The 17,317-nt window shown below is 45.0% G+C and overlaps 1 protein-coding gene across 3 annotated transcripts in view; it reads right to left on the bottom strand.

The window, feature by feature from the left end:
- The window catches only part of AMPH (amphiphysin), a 90,265-nt gene extending 73,732 nt beyond the window's left edge, over window positions 1–16,533 (bottom strand). The window contains exon 1 of one of the 3 annotated variants that reach the window (XM_033166256.1): window positions 16,234–16,533. In XM_033166256.1, coding sequence (XP_033022147.1) covers window positions 16,234–16,473 — 240 coding nt within the window. In that variant the 5' untranslated portion in view covers window positions 16,474–16,533. The remainder of the gene's footprint in view (window positions 1–16,233) is intronic. The other 2 variants (XM_033166257.1, XM_033166259.1) reach the window with 2 other exon arrangements.
- Window positions 16,534–17,317: the final 784 nt, after the last annotated feature.

Raw genomic sequence — 17,317 nt, 5'->3', positions numbered from 1 at the left:
ATTCAACAAAGTGGGTTCCAAAAAACCTCGCCCAATCTTTATAACGGTTTTCTGCTACAAGAAAACCATTCAGTCCAACTATTCCATATTCTATACAATGAAAAACTGCAAGTTTGGAAACATTAATCTGCAGCACATTCGTCATTAACATCTCACTAGGCCGGACGACTGTTTAGCCATCGGATTGCCATGCTAGGTAAATTGCACCAACCCAAAGGGAGGCAACTTTGATCTTTGTGGCACTCTCAAGTTTTATCCCCCTTTACTATGAAGTATTCATCTGAAAAAAGATGTAAATGCATTGACATTTTATTAATCACATTTTACAATACCCTTATCAACTTCATTCATAATACTAACTCTGATCACAAACCATTACCATTTCCATTTCCATCACCACAGAAACATCTCTGCTAAGAAATTATTTCCAAAATATATGGACAGTTACAACAGGGGTTGCTAGACTTTTTGGACCAGCAAGCACATTTTGAATTTTGAGAAAGTGTTGCAAGGGCATGGCATAATAGAAAGTGAGTGCAGTGATTTCTGCTTCCCCCCAGCTCCAGCCCCAGCCCCCAGGACAACCTCAGGTTTACACATGGGAGGTCATCTATGAAGAAGAAGAAGAAGAAGAAGAAGAAGAAGAGGAGGAGGAGGAGGAGTTTGGACTTGATATCCCACTTTATCACTACCCGAAGGAGTCTCAAAGCGGCTCACATTCTCCTTTCCCTTCCTCCCCCACAACAAACACTCTGTGAGGTGAGTGGGGCTGAGAGACTTCAAAGAAGTCTGACTAGCCCAAGGTCACCCAGCAGCTGCATGTGGAGGAGCGGAGATGCGAACCCGGTTCCCCAGATTACGAGTCTGCTGCTCTTAACCACTACACCACACTGGCTCTCGGAAAGAAGAAAAGGGGTTTGCATGGCCCAGCTTTTGGTGCAGCAGGGAGAAGCAGAAAATGGCAGAAGGCTGCACCCTCTTGGTAATACACCTGAAAGCCCTTCAGAACTATGGGTATCATTAGTCCAATTCAACACTGTCAACAGTGATTGGCAGCTGCAGTCTAATAGATAGAAGCTTCCCCCAATCCTAATAGCCAACATTGATTTACTTGTGCCAAATACCAGTCCTGTGCCTATTGGCCTCATTTTGGGGACCAAAGTCAACTAATGAAAGTTTTTGGCACTGTGCAGCACATAATGTTTATAAGCTATGTTGAAGGGGTTTTTTTTGCTACACATATTCATATGCAAAAGAAGGACTACCATATTTTCCGGCGTATAAGATGACTGGGCGTATAAGACGACCCCCAACTTTTCCAGATAAAATATAGAGTTTGAGATATACTCGACTGCAGATTCTCCACCCGGCGTAGAAGACGACCCCCGACTTTTGAGAAGATTCTCCTGGATTAAAAAGTAGTCTTATACGCCAGAATATACAGTACCTTTAGCACAGGTTGAGTCACTGCACCCAACAGTGCTATAAGTCACAGGCTCACAGTTGATGTTGATACAGAAAAGGAAGCTTTATTACAGCTTAGTAGCTGCTGAATCATTGCTCACCGGGGCCAGACAGTCTGAGCATATTACACTGATCCTGGCCCAACTACACAGGCTGCCAATTAGCTTCCAGGCCCAGCTCAAAGTGCTGGTTTTGACCTATAAAGCCTTTAACAGCTCAGGGCTGCAATACCTCAAGGACAGCCTCTGCCCATACCAACCACCTTAGACTCTGTGTTCATCACCTGAAACCCTTCTCCGTGTGCCTTCTCCATGTGAGGTCTGGAGGGTGGAAACATGAGAATGGGCCTTTTCTGTAGTGGCTCCCTGTTTGTGGAGTGCTCTCCCCAGGGAGGTTGACCTGGTGCCTTGATTATTTATTTTTTAGGCGCCAGGCCAATACATTCCTCTTCAACCAGGCTTTTGACTGATTAACATCCTACAGCAGGCATAGGCAAACTCGGCTCTCCAGATGTTTTGGGACTACAACTCCCATCATCCCTGACCACTGGTCGTTAGGGATGATGGGAGTCATAGTCCCAAAACATCTGGAGGGCTGAGTTTACCTATACCTGTCCTACAGCCTTTTGAATGTGTCTGGGGGGTGTTATTGTTTTGTTGTTTTAGTTTAATTATTTACTTGTGTTTTATCTTGTGTTTTATTCTGTAAAGCACTCTTTGATGAAGGGCAGTATAGAAATTTTAATCATCCTCATCATCAATCCTGCAAAGTGAGAAAAACTAATTCCTTAATATGGGGCCCATTGGCTGTGGTATGGGAAAGGCATTGCCGAGGTAGAGTCTCATGGGCCACATTTGGCTCCAGTGTCTGAGATTGGTCACCTGCATGCTAAGCCAGATCACGACTTAGTGCAAGTGTGTGTGTGTGTGTGTGTGTGTGTGTGTGTGCAGAGGCTCCAGGAAAGGAGAACACATGTCCAACTGTTTGGCTGCTGTGCTATGGCAAGCCATAGCTCAGATTAGCATGGCATCCAAATTCAGGCTCATGGTTTAGCTATCCTGGACAAACTGTGAGCTTTACACTATAGGGCAAACCTTAACGGAATCTACACACATATAAAAAACACTGCAAAAATGCTTTTTAAAAAACATTTTGAAAAATACATTGAATTTTGCATAGCTCACTGTCGCCATCTAGTGCCACATTTGTATATTGCACTTTACAGCACATCTAAAACGTTTTATTTGTAGCTTAGTCCCTTGTTTCAGCTCAGTGTTAGTCTAGAGAGCTAAACCACGAGTCCAGATTTAGAAAACGTGTTAAACCAGTAGTAAAACAATCAGGAAGTAGAGAAGCAACCACGATCTCCTTCAGGGAGGCTGCATGCTCACACATTCACAATAAGCAGTGACAGGTGGGTAGCGTGTTGGTCTGCCATAGTCAAAACAAAATCAAAAATTCTTTCCAGTAGCACCTTAGAGACCAACTGAGTTTGTTCTTGGTATGAGCTTTCGTGTGCATGCACACTTCTTAAGTGTGCATGCACACGAAAGCTCATACCAAGAACAAACTCAGTTGGTCTCTAAGGTGCTACTGGAAAGAATTTTTGATTTTGTTTTGACAATAAGCAGTGGTTTGGCTTAGTAAGACATGTAAACCAGGCCTCTATGTTGACACTGGAGTGCGATCTATGCTGACACGGACCTGGATCTGTGCCTCCCCTTATCCAGAAATCTTATTAAGTTGCTTTATGCAAGACACCCTTACGCTGCCTCACCTAATCCACGGGATCATACTGAGGACAGAGTAAGATGCACCCATATACACTACCCTTAGATCTTCCTGGTGGAAGTGACAGGATGCAAATGTGATATTTACAGGTAAAATACTAATAGAGAACCATGTAAACCAAGCTAGATAATACACACTGAAAAATCAGATTGACATACCATAGAATTTTCACTTGGAATCTTATAGTGCTTACTAAATAACCAACTGACATATCCAACTGCTTGTAAAACACATTCCTTCATTTTTGTCAAAATTAACATGGTTCTTATATTTGGGAGGCAGGTAATTATAAGAGTCTCTCTTTATACCAAGCACAGAAGGGATCATTCATCTCTCCAAGACTCATGTAGTTTAACACAAAAGTAAAGAATCTGTAACTACTGCTTCTCGTGGATAATTGCACAATATCGTTTAAAAAACGAGCATTATGCTCCTTGGGAATGCAACGTTACTACTGAAGAAAAGTGAAGTTTCTCACAATAATGTTAATGAGCAAATAAAAGTAAGGCTCTATGGGGCTCCAAACATGATTTAGAAGAAATTTTAATCAAGGTAAACACATGGAACTATTCCATATCGTGAGATCTTTTTGTGAGCCACTTCACACACAGAGCTAAACCATGGTTTGGCATCATGAAGATGAGCTGCAATTAACCTTTGCTCTGCCTGCACAATTTCAAGGGATTAAAAAGCTTTCTCTTCCAATTTCCATTCACCCCAGTTTTTGTGTGATTAAACAATCCAAACCCATCTTAACAATGGTTTGTTGAAAAAACCAGCTTCATAAACTACAGTTTGAATTTGGCTTTGTTAAGATTAGATGCAGTCCTTCAGATTTGGCAACATGCAAAGCTGTGGGTAACCTAACATGAAAGAGAAAGTCTCTTACCTTCTCCCCATGGCAGCACTGGGGCTCTTCTTCCCTCTCCCCCTTAAAAAAAAAACCTTTACTTTATATACCACCCTTCATCTGAGGATCACAGAGTTTTACCATTTAAAAACACAAAGTTACACACCATAATTACAAATAAAGCTGTAGCAATACACATACAGTAGGTCACACATACAATTTGAAAGGCCATAGATTGCTTAATTAGCTAAAGGCCTGGCAGAAGAGGAACAGTTTCACCTGGTGCCTAAAGATATGTAACAAAGGCACCAGGCAAGCTTCCCTGGGGAAAGCATTCCACAAGTGTGGAGCCACTGCAGAGAAAGCCCTGTTTTTGTGTTGCTGCCCTCCAGACCTCTCATGGAGGAGGCACACAAAGAAAAGCCTCCTGTTGTTGTTGTTGTTGTTTCACAGGATAAAAATACAAGGTAAATAGTTAAAACAAAAACAATGAAACATTAACCCCCTGTCCACAAACATATTTAAAAAGCTGTAAAATATTAAACAGCCTTATAAAACAAAACAAAAAAAATACAAAATACAAACATCTAACACTTAAAGGTAAAGGTAAAGGACCCCTGACAGTTGCAGACAACTCTGGGGTTGCGGCGCTCATCTCGATTTACAGGCCGAGGGAGCTGGCGTTTGTCCGCAGACAAATTTTCCGGGTCATGTGGCCAGCATGACTAAGCCGCTTTTGGCGAAACCAGAGCAGCGCACGGAAACACCGTTTACCTTCCTGCCGGAGCGGTACCTATTTATCTACTTGCACTTTTGGCGTGCTTTCAAACTGCTAGGTGGGCAGGAGCTGGGACCGAACAATGGGAGCTCACCCTGTCGCGGGAATTCAAAACATCGACCTTCTGATCGACAAGCCCAAGAGGCTCAGTGGTTTAGACCACAGCGCCACCTGTGTCCCCAATATAACCCTTAAGAACCATTTAAAACAACCTCACCCTCAAATAAACAGCCACCACAGTTAAAACCCCATCCTCATTAAAACAAAAATTTTAGCACAAGTGGGCTGGCCCACAACCTCGTTCCACCCCTGAAATGCTGCCCCCAGAGGGACTATTTCCATTGCTGTGTCCCCCCCTTTTGGTGGTGGCCCCGCTGAGGGCAACTCTGCCCCCAGGCAGGCAGGTTTTATAGAGTTGCCCCAGCAACTGGTGCATGCCTATAGGGGGCAGCAGGTGTTTTCAAAGCTGCCTGTCTGTCCCCGGGTCCTTGTCAAAGGACACTGGTTTGCAGTAGCTGTTTTAAGTTATGGCATTGAATCTTCTAACCTAGAAGTGACCTTGCTCATCCTAATTTTGTAACATTTAAAAGTTGCTTCTGTGGTTCAATTTTTTCACAAGCGCTTATTTGATAAACAACAAAAGAATCATCTCATCTTTCCTACTCTAGCACGCAGCTTCCCCTAAGAAACATATAGTGTAGAGAATAATAATAATATTTTTTTATTTGTATACCGCCTTTCTATTTTACGATACTCAAGGCAGTTTACAAGCAGAAGAAACAAAAAATGTACATCTTATAACAATCTAATGCAATACAAAAATGTGATAATAAAACAAGACTTTAAAATAAGCAACCTACATCAAAAAGTAACATTTAACAATTATTAAAGTAATATAACACAATGTCAACATATAAAAGTTAAACAGAAATCCACTCAGAATAATCAGGGCAAGTCACAAAAGGACAGAATAATTTCTTTCTTTGAGAAATACCAAACACCTGTCACCAATGAACAACAACAACAACAACAACAACAACAACAACCCCAAGCTCACCTATTGATTTCAAGTGCGTAACCACATCAACTCCTGCCCAAAGGAATCTGCCTCTGCTCTGGCTAAAAGCAAAGATAATGTGAGCCCAGAGAACATCAGGGTAAGAGATGTTTAAGAACCTTATTGGCCCAAAGGTGGAGAACAAGTCTAGCACCCACTAAGGAAGAATGGCAGCGTAAAATGCTTGAATATGTTGAACTGACTGGTCTGACAATCAGGATAAGAGAAAACTAAGATAAGGAATCTCTTTCATGGATCACTTCGTGGCAAAGGGGCTTGAAAAACTCAGGGAAACTATGAGCTATGCCATGCAGGGCCACCCAAGATGGACAGGTCATAGCGGAGAGCTTAGACTAAATGTGATCCACCTGGAGAAGGAACTGGCAAGCCACTCCAGGATCCCTGCCAAGAAAACTCCATGGACAAAGACAATAGGCATATAAAAGTTATGAATTATGGTGCTGGAGGAGACTCTTGAGAGTCCCAATGGACTGCAAAAAGATCAAACTTATCCATCCTTAAAGAAATCAGCTGTGAGTGGTCACTGGAAGGACAGATCCTGAAGTTGAGGCTCCAGTACTTTGGCCACCTCATGAGAAGAGAAGACTCCCTAGAAAAGACCCTGATGTTGGGAAAGAGTGAGGGCACAAGGAGAAGGGGACGACAGAGGACAAGATGGTTGGACAGTGTTCTTGAAGCTACCAACATGAGTCTGACCAAACTGCAGGAGGCAGTGGAAGACAGGAGTGCCTGGCATGCTCTGGTCCATGGGGTCACGAAGAGTCGGAAACGACTGAACGACTGAACAACAACAACAAGATAAGGAATAGAAGGAGGGATGGATCATGTTTATTGACTATTTCAAGAACCAGTACTGTATAGGCAAATACATAGCTTAGCAGGTCTCAAGTAAATCCAGCAGAGCTGAAATAGATATCATATTTAATTGATAACAAATTGAATGATTAAAAGGATGTGGATTACGCAGAGTAGTAGGAAAGCAAAGGAACCAGGAAAAGTGTAGAAAGAAGTCATGCGGTATATGTATAGCTACACACTGTATTTGGTATGAAGTTGTAAGTGGGACAGGGGAAGTGGAGTGGAGGTGGGTTAAATATGCTCTCTGTTCTTATTTTTGAAAATGCAAATATTTTTTTCAAGGGATAAGAGATCTTTAGAGAAAATTTTACTATTAAAAAATCAGTACTTGTAATTAAGCAAATGACCTACTGTCCCATGAGCCAGCCATTTCTGAAACATGGCTCCAGCAATGAACTGAGCATCAAACAGCCAACAGCATTAAATTGAAACAAAGCAACATTTCCAATCATTAATAACCCCCCCCAAACACAAACACATACGACTCCTCCTCTCCTTCCTTAAATTTCAGCATTTTACATTTTTTGAATCTAACTACCCTAGATTCTCTGTATAGCTTGAGGTAGACCCTGTTTTATCTTGAGAGCTAGTCTGCACAATACTTTCAGCATGGAGATTAACATCCCTGCACATAAGTGCTGGCTCCTGGGGGCCGAGGCACTTTGGGTCCCCTCAGTGTTTGTTTGGCGGGGCCGGGGACCCCCATTGTTGAGGCAAAACATGGAGCCGGGTGTGGAGCAATGTCAGGACATCATGTGACATTGCACATGTAACATCTTCAGAAGATGGTGCCACTGTCCCTGTGGCAAGTTTCCCAGACCCCACCTGAACTTTCCCCTATACTTTACCCCACAAAGTTCCCTCCCACAGTTGCCAATCATCAAGGAGACCAAAACTCACAAGTTGTACTCAACAACACAGCTGGAGGCTGGGGAGGAAAACTCATCAGTGCCATGCGCAAAATATAGACCGACTCTCACATTATATTGCAGGGAAACTCCTCATGTGAACCATTCCACTGGCCCTGTTCAGTGAAGATACCACCCTGTAACTATAACAGCACAGCCATAGATGGTCCCTTTGGCACACACTGCAGATGTGCAGTAAACGGTGGCAGCCAAGGCTGCTCTTGGGAGTCACCTCTGGAGATGGGTGAAGGAACAGGAGCCCTCTTCATTTGCGGTGTGATGAGGATATTGGATTCTCATCTAATAAACCAACTGAGCTTGATAGTTCTTGTGCTCTTGTTATCTCTTTGCTGCAACGAGTGCCTGGACAGCAGAGAGAGCAAATGGGCCAACTGAAAATTTCAGGCAGGTTAGGAAGAGCCATTCCCAAGCAGGGGCGTAGCAAGGGGGTCGTAGGGAGCGGACCGCCCCAGTTTCCATAATGGAGGGGGTGACAAATTATCAAGGAACAATTACTGCCCTACTAGGGCGGTTCATAAAAAACTTTATTTTAAATGCCTGCTCCAAATGTCTTATCTTACTATACTAGGGATTATACGGCTATATATGAAATTTCATGCATATCAGTTAATATCTGGACCCTCCTCCACCAAAATAGCTGTTTACTTGGCTGTTTTCCTATGTCGTGAAGGCTGAAATTTCAGTTCAGTGCAGCACTTAATGTTCCCAACCCTAACCCTGTGGAAAGCCATCTAATTAGACTTTAATTTGATTTTGAGATGTTTTTAGGAGGTAATTTAATTATTGTTTGATTTTATACCAATGTTATGTATCTGATGTTAGCCACCCTGAGCCCGACTTCGGTCGGGGAGGGCGGGATATAAATAAAAGTTTATTATTATTACTTGTTATTATTCCTTTGTAAGAAAATATGAAATAACGTAAAACCATTTTTGCAGAGGGGGGAATCAATGGGGAGGGGGTTGACAAGAAATTTTCCGCACCGGGTACCACCTGACCTTCCCATGCCTCTGTTCCCAGGCAAGACCCAGTCATCTGGCTGTTGGAGGTGATGGTAACTAATTCAGTTGCCATCACCACCAACCCATGTTTTGATATGTGTTGTGTTTTACTTTCTGAGCATTGTTAGCTGCCTTAGATACAAGTTTATGGAAAAGTGGCTCACAAGCAATAATTAATAACCGAAACGGAGAAACAGAAAGCACTCCCCCTTACATAAACTCACAAAAGAAGTTAAAGCTGTAATCCTAAACGTACTTAGCTGGGATTAAGCCCCACTGAAAACAACCAGGCTTACTATTGAGTAGACATGTACGGAATTGCACTACAAATATCTTAATACCTGCTATCAAAGTCAATTAACTGATATTTAGATGTCGTTCGATCCATGTATGTCCACATATAAATGTGATGAAGAAATTGAGAAATTAAGTGGATAATGAACAGCAGTTCATTACAGTGCCTCATTAAGTAAGTAATGAACATATGGCCTTAAATTCAAACAGATGTCCCCAAGATCTTCAGAGGCGGCTCTTTTCTGCATCCCACTGTTGAGGGCAGTGTTCTGTGGTGGCACGAGAGATGGCCTTCTCTGCAGTGGCACCCCACTTGTACAGCACCCGCATAAAAAGAGTCCTGCTGGGTCAGATCAAAGGCCTACCTAGTCTAGCATCCTGTTCTCATCCTGGCCAGCCAGAGGCCTACAAGAAGGAAGCCTGCAAGCAGCACTTGAAGACGACATCATTCTTGCTGCTTGCCGTTCCCAGAAACTGGTAATCAGAGGCCTGCTGTCTCCAGCGGTGAAGGTAGAACATACCCTTCGTGGCCTGTCTTCACTGATAGCTTGATTCGTCAAATATCTTTTAAATATCTTTTAAAGCCATCACTGCATCTTCTGTGAGTGAATTCCATAGTTTAACTATGTGATGCACAAAGAAGTACCATATTTTCCGGCGTATAAGACGACTGGGCGTATAAGATGACCCCCAACTTTTCCAGTTAAAATATAGAGTTTGAGATATACTTGACTGCAGATTCTCCACCCGGTGTATAAGACAACCCCAGACTTTTGAGAATATTTTCTTGGATTAAAAAGTAGTCTTATACGCCAGAATATACAGTACTTTCTTTTGCCTGTCCTAAATCTTTCGATATTCAGCTTCATTAGATATCCTAATATCATGAAAGGAGGAAGTGTTGTTTCTCGTGTCAACTTTCTCTTTTAAATTTTATTTCATTTTCAAAAGTTAACGTACTTTACCATCCACAATACTTTACCACCCACACTTTAACTTATCCATTGACTCCCCCACCATGATGTTCCTTTTTTCCTTTAATGCTGCATATTTTAACATAACATGGACGTCCTGAGTTATTAGGCTTAATGTCTTTCTACTGTCTCTCGTATTTCAAATCCTGCTTGCATTTTCATGCAGCTATAATAGTTCTTTAGCTATTCCACAAAAGGTTTCCAATCCTCAAAGAATGATTCACCATTTTGGTTGTGTTCACCTTCTCAACACCATTCTTTATTTCATTCTTTATTTCTGTATTAAAAAGCCCCAAATGTTCCAACATTTCCTCGTAGCAAGTTGCTCCCTCCCTTTGATAATTTTGGTTGCCCTTTTCTTCATCTTCTTCAACACTATAATTTCCTTTCTGAGGTGAAGTGAACAGAACTGCACAAAGTATGCCACGTGTGGTCACACCATAGATTTGTATAGTGGCAATATGGTACTGGCTGTTTTAGCTTCAATACAATCCCTGATGATTCCTAGCATGGCATTCACCTTTTTCACATCTGCCACATCCTGGGTCGCCATCTTCACTGAGCTTTTCCGCTACACCCAAGGGGTGAACCTTCTACCTAGGGCCTATTTGGATCCACACAGTATTAATCATTTGCAAGGCCCCCCCACCCCAAAATATTGCGCTTTGCATTTGACACTTGTGAAACAGCCATAAGGATAAGGTTGAAGCATTGCATTAATGGTGCAAAGGAGAAAAATGTTAATAAATGTTCCAAAGAACAAGGGAAACACTTAAAGGACTCTTTGTGCATGAATTGATTGCATACAGTCATACCTCGTGTTGTGTTGGGTTCATGTTGCATCTTTTCAGCTTGCGAACACAGCAAACCTGGAAGTGTATACTTCCAGGTTTCGAAGCGTCCTGCACACTTTGCACATGCACAGAAGCACTATTGTGCTCCCCACTTGCGCAGAAGCGCCACTCTAGTTGCAGACTTTTCGGGGTGCAAATAGCACCCCGGAATGGATCATGTCCACAACTAGAGGTGCCACTATATTCTCTCGTGGAGAAAAAGCCAGTGCTTTTTTTCTTTAAAAAAATGTTTAGGGATGCTCTCATCTTCCTACTCATATTGAAATACTGCCCCTCAATGAGGCCAAACTTAGATTCACAAAATGTCTAGGGGTGTGCGTACCCCTGCGTCCCCCCAGAGAAAAAAAAGCATTGGAAAAAGCTATCCCACGATTTTCTCCCACTCTGGATCTCAATTGCGTGTTCATGGCTATACTGTAATTATTGAAATATTCTGCTGGTTCGTGCTCTAGGATATTTTTTTAAACCTTTCTTTATTCTGGTTGTTTGGGTTTTATTGTTTTTCATGCTGTGTGCCACTTCAAAGACTTTTGCTGATGGAAAATAAGCAAAATATAAACACATAAGACGCACAAAATGCCACAGGTGGAGAATGCACGAGTGTCTCCCTGAGAGGTTTCTGAACCACAGCCTTGGAGCACTTCAGTCCAAGGAATGCTAGATAAAGAATGGGATAGGCTGCCTTAAGAGATTTACTAATAGTCCATGGGTGTGTGTGTATTTTACGGTTACCATTATTGATGACTCAAAGCGCTCAACTGGGGAATAACCTCAACTTCTCTGAGGGGTCAATGGGGCTCGGATAGGATTTCAAAATTTCCAGCTTTCATTTGTTTAGGATCCAGCACTTGATTTTAGGCACCAGCCAAGCACAAATGAAAAGTCCATATTCCCATAGGCCTGGTCTGCAATTTCTAAGCTACAAGGCACCTGGGAATTTTAATTCAGACTTTCAGGAACATAGCAAGCGAACTTCTTCCAAGTCAAACCATTAGTCCATCTGGCTCTCCAGGGTCTCAGGCCAAGGTCTTTCTCAGCCCTGTCTGAAGATTTCAGGGATTGAACCTGGGACCTTGTGCAGGTGTTCTCCCACTGAGCTACGGGCCTCCCCCAATTTCCCTGTCCTAGCACACTGGTCTACACATACAGCAGAATGAGGAATTAGAGTAGACTTAATTCAGACTGCCGGTGTGAGATTACAACTTCTACAATGGAGGGGTGGGGAACTTTCAGCCCACCGGCCTAATTGGGCCCTCCAAACCTCCCCCATTGGGCCCACAAGTCCATTTCAGCTAATCCACAGCCACCTGGCCTCCAGCTGACATCACATCTGACACCAGCCGATGGCCAGATCTTCAACAGCCCCTTTCAAGGCACTGCACAAAATAGTGCTTTGAAAGGGACTCTGCTGTGGGGCAAAGATGGTTGGCTGAAGTGGGCACACACCCTTCTGTCAAATGTGGCCTGCGAGGGGTGAGGGACAACAGTTGGCCTGCTGGGGTGCAAAGATCCCTCACCCCTGCCTGGCATTGTTTAAAAAGCAAAACCCCAGGAAACAGGAAATAAGCAAACAGGGAGATGTTCTATATCAGAGGTGGAAAACAGTTGCCAGGGCCGGACTAAGACTTTTTAGCACCTGAGGCGAAACACAAAATGGTGCCCCCCCCCCAAGGAAGAAGGGGTGAGTGAAGACTGACATCAGGAACAAGGGTGGGAAGAGACCAGCAGTGCCTCCTATTGGCCAAGAGGCCGCTGTAGAGGCAGCACAATGTATTCCTTGGAGGCCAGATCTGCTGTTCCTGTGGATCCTTCTGCCTGAGGTGGTCTTCTCACCTGGCCTCGTGGATACACCAGCCCTGACTATTACCATTTTACTGTAGGCTGCAGTCCAGTCATGCAACAGTCAGAGATTTCTACACACACACACACACACACACACACTCCATTAAGGCAAGCAAGAGGCATTATCACAGGTCAAGGAGGTGTTTCAGCCCGGCAAAAACGTTAGGATCACACAGAGCAGGGTTGACAGAGGCTGCATGGTCTGAGAAGTGTCCTGAGGGCTGGACAGAGGAGAGGTTTGGACACATTTGGCCCATGGGCTTGAAGTTCCCCACCTTGTTCTAGAAGGCTTTCCATTTTCAGGGAGCTAATAAACACAAGAGAGTATTCAAAATGTGACTTCCCAAAATACCAACTCAAGTGCCCAGTTCAGAGCTGTCAACCTTTTTTTTTTTTTTTTTTTTTTTTGCATTGGGAAACGGCCATAGCTGTCAACTTTCCTTTTTTTTTTTTTTTGCAATGGGAAACGGTGCTGGAATAAGGGAATTTCCTGCAAAAAAGGGGGGGGGAAGTTGACAGCTATGGCCCAGGTCATTCCGCCATCTCTTTCTCTGCTACACATGTAGGCCAGGCCAGGAAATTCTAAGGAGGGAGAAAACCAAAGCAGCCTGATGACGACTGAGCATGCTCAGTGGCCGTGGAATGCTGGCTCTGTTGTGGAGTGGGGAAGACAATGCGGGAGGGAATTCAATAGAGTATCCTGGGAAAGGGCATGGCTGGCTGGCCAGAACACAGGACAAGAGTAGCTATACCACACAACAAGATTTTGTTACAGGCCTCACTTGTCTTCTAGATTTAGGTGAGTGTTGCTCACTCCTAGAGGGGAAAGGCAACAAATTCAAACTAACACATGCTATACATGTGCCATTTATTAAATGGAATATAAGACAAAACCTACTGTGGTATCTTCCCTCTCTGCGCTCTTATCCAAGACCCATTTGTTCCACTGAGACTTGCGCAGGTAGATATTGCAAGTACTGTAGGTTGGTTGATATTCACTCTGCACATGAAACTACACACAACTAAGTGTTTTGCTCACCACTTGGCTAGAAGATGGTCTTCTAGATGCAAAATGGAAGCCCAGATCCTTCCATTTTGAGTCAAACCATCTCCTACTTGTCCCTGCCAGCATTTACTTGAACATTAAGAAGGCTTACATCTAGACCATCAGGAAACAGGACAATACAGACCATCAGTGCCCAGAGGAATATCTTTAATCAGTTGGAAATGCAGGTGTGACTCTGAATGCTTAGCTGTTGCTCACCGAAGTTTACAGAGACAAAGTGAACAGAAGCCGTGAAAATCTCTAGAACGGGTAGTTATAGGAAAAATACAACAACTTAACATTAAATTGATTATTGCAAAAATATAAAGCCTTAATAAGGACTTAGGTAAGGATTTTCCTGAACGAAAATAAAACTAGAAAATAAACCTGACGGGTTACCGGCTAAAAAAAAATCCCATTTCACCGAGACTATCAGTTTCCTCAAAGGAAATTGGACTTGAAAGAAGGTATAGGAACCTAAGTAACAGGAGTTTTGTTACTAGTTGCTCACCGAAGAGCTGGCAGGGGACTCTAAAGTCCAGTGACACGGGCAAGGTGGCCTTTGGCAATACCCGAAGAGGTGATTTAGAGACAGCCTTCTTAGCAATTGATTGCCCCACTCTCCAAGTGAGCGCGGCAAGGAAGATCACATTAGTTCACGATGAGCTTGGCTGGTTATTAAAAGAAACACAATCCTCTTACAGTATGGAAAGTGTGCAGGCATGGAGGTGGGGCTGAGGAACAGCCAAATCTTTCGGTCTGTGAATAGATCAGCTCTGCAGATGCAATCCTCCTTCTTCTACACTGCAGGCCACCAAGGGACTTGCTCTCAAGGCCACAAACAAGGAGCTGTTGGGAGGTGGTACAAGCAAACCCACTGTAGAGGCTCCCATCAACGTGCCCTAAGAATGTTCTTCTCCTAACCAAAATTCTTACGGGGGCTCAGAAAATCCTGCTTGATGCCCTGAATGTTCTCACAGAGATGGGAAGGGAATAAAGGAGGAAGGACCACAAAACCCTCTTAGTAACTGCAAACTGGCTTCACCCAGGCGGCACCTTTATGAAAATGTGCAAGGTGATATTGTCCTCTGCACCAGACACCATCAGCAGGTCTGTCTCTAGAGAGTGGCCAAGTCGGGCACCTGCTCAAGGTCTCAAGAGTGCCAAAGGCATGACTGCCCCTACGGCACAGACATATGTGCTTGGCGTGGATCCCACCAGAAGCTCAGAAGGCAGCGTGGGGGAACGCCCAGTTCACATGTCCTTCCTTCTGGGGGTCCACTGCAGGCACTTTGCCCAAGGGACCCCAAATTTCTCAAGCCGGCACCACCTATCAGAGCAGCTTGGCACACATGCACAATGCAAGCACCTGTGCCACACTAAGGACTGCCCCGAGTATGAAACTCAGGCCCCTCTCCAGTCATGTCCCAAACAGATCAGTGCAGCGCCTCAGCCATTGTGTGGGGTCCCAGCCTGGGTGCCAACAATACATGGTTCATCCGTTAGCGACAGAACAGCACTGACAGGGCTGAAAATAAGTTGTGCCATTGCATCAGTCCACCTCGGAGCACTTCATTCAAGAGAATAATGACTAAATGGGACAAGGGATATTACATAACATCACTGATACTGGCAGCTTGCCAGCGGAGAAGGGGGTGGGGAATCCGCCACCAACATTATTGGGTGTTTATTAGCCAAACGCGCCTTGGAGAGCCCCGTTCAACAATCCACTCGCCAGTTGCGGACGTGCCTCAAAGGGCGCATTTCAAACAGGCCCAAATCCGCAAACGGCACGCGAGACTAGCCAGAAAGCCAAACGCTGGGAGCTGCTGCTCGCCTCTCCCCGTGTCACCAGAATAGCGCAGCTCTCTCCATCTCTCTTTTCAGAAAGCCCTTGTTTCTTGCCTTGCAGGCAGCCGATGCCCTCGGATTCCCCTGACCTTCTGCGGGAAGGACGTGCCTTAGTCCCTCCGTTAGAAGCCCAGGCAGACATTGAACAGCAGCGAGGAGCTGCTCCAGAGATATTTTTTTCAGCGCACCTTTAAGGCGGCGGCGGGGCGGCGGCCTCAGCTGTGTGTGTGTGTTTGTGTGTGTGTGTGGAATTAAGCAACACTGCTGCCCACATGCCAGCGCTCCGCCAGATCGTGTCCAAGATCCGTCTATCGAGAAACCTAATAGTGGAACCGGAGGGAGAGGGTTTGCCTCTCGTAGGCCCTTTGCACAGGATGCAAAGCAGCTGCGCGCAAAGGCGCATTCTGAGCCTCTCCTCCAAGCGGGAGCCGCGGGGCGCTTTCCCCTCCCGGGAGGAGGTTTCTCTGCACCCCCATAGAAACTGCCGCAAGGACCTTCACTCCACCCGCCCCCCCCGTTGCCCCCCACAGCCTTCCCGTTATCTCCGCAGCCCCGTGGATGCAGAAGGTCCCCCAGGCGTGCAGACGGCTCCTTTCCTCCCCTTCGGCCCTTTCACCGGTTTACCTTTTCCTGCGCTCTGCTGAGTCTCTTCTGGACATTTTTCGCAAAGACGCCGCTTCTTTGCATGTCGGCCATGGTGGCTGGTGCAGGGATCCTGCCGAGGAGGGAAATCGCACGGAGCCCAGCTGCAAAGAGAGCGAGGGAGATGAGAGATGGAGGTCGGCTCCAAGAGAGAAAGAGGAGGGACAAAGGGAAGCAGGAGGGAGGTGTCTTAAAGCTGCAGCGGCAGAGGAGCTGGTGCATCAGTGGCCAAGCCGGAGAGAGATTGGGCGGCGAGCGGAGGAGGCGAGGAGAGCTTGTCAAGCGTGTTCACACGTGACGCCCAGATTGCAATCCCGTGCAGCCCTCCTCGTTAATTCTGAACAGACGTGCGTAGGATGCTGGGGAGGGGGGCGCTTCAACCCTACGCATATTTTCTTGGAAGTAAATAAAATGCGGGGATTACTTTCGGGTACCCACGACCAGGATTAAGGCTGGTTTGGCAATCTAGTTAGTGGGAAATGTACTCGCAAAATGAGCAGCAGTTGTCCCTTTCTGCTTTCCAGTCCATCTTAATCCTGTTAGGTGATGTGTCCGAAAATGCTGCTACGTGGCAAAAAGGCTCTGAGTCAATATGGCTTCAATTGTTTAGGAACCAATTACTGTGCATGCTTAGTCACAAAATATATGTATTAAAAAGTGGAAAGCTTGGTTTTTAGACCAGCAATTTATTCGCTGGTCAAATCTAGAGGGATTAAAAGCAATCCATCCTAGCCAGTGGATCTCTTGAATTTTTACTATCCCTACAACATGCCTGTCAGGGACTGGCAAGGTGGTGGAGAGTGTGCTGTGGGGGAAGTGAGGCTGGAGTCTGATTTGGGAGATGGGGGGTCAGCACTTTGTGGAGACCTGTACCAGCCAGGAGACAAGATTTAGAGGCAAGGGAAACTTCAGAGCTGGAGGGTGCAGCACAGGATGGGTCGGAAGATGAGGAAAGAGGCAGATCAAGCAAGTGAAGGTCCAGGTGCTTCCCCACCTTCTCCTGCCCCACTGTCTCCCAGAACCAGCAGGGGACTGAAAGGGATGAGCAGAGGAAGTTGCCACGCAG

Source organism: Lacerta agilis, chromosome 12 (genome assembly GCF_009819535.1).
Source record: "Lacerta agilis isolate rLacAgi1 chromosome 12, rLacAgi1.pri, whole genome shotgun sequence".
In the NCBI taxonomy this organism is placed as follows: domain Eukaryota; kingdom Metazoa; phylum Chordata; class Lepidosauria; order Squamata; family Lacertidae; genus Lacerta; species Lacerta agilis.
Note: the sequence above shows the minus strand (reverse complement) of the source record. Positions and strands in the feature narration are given on the sequence as shown.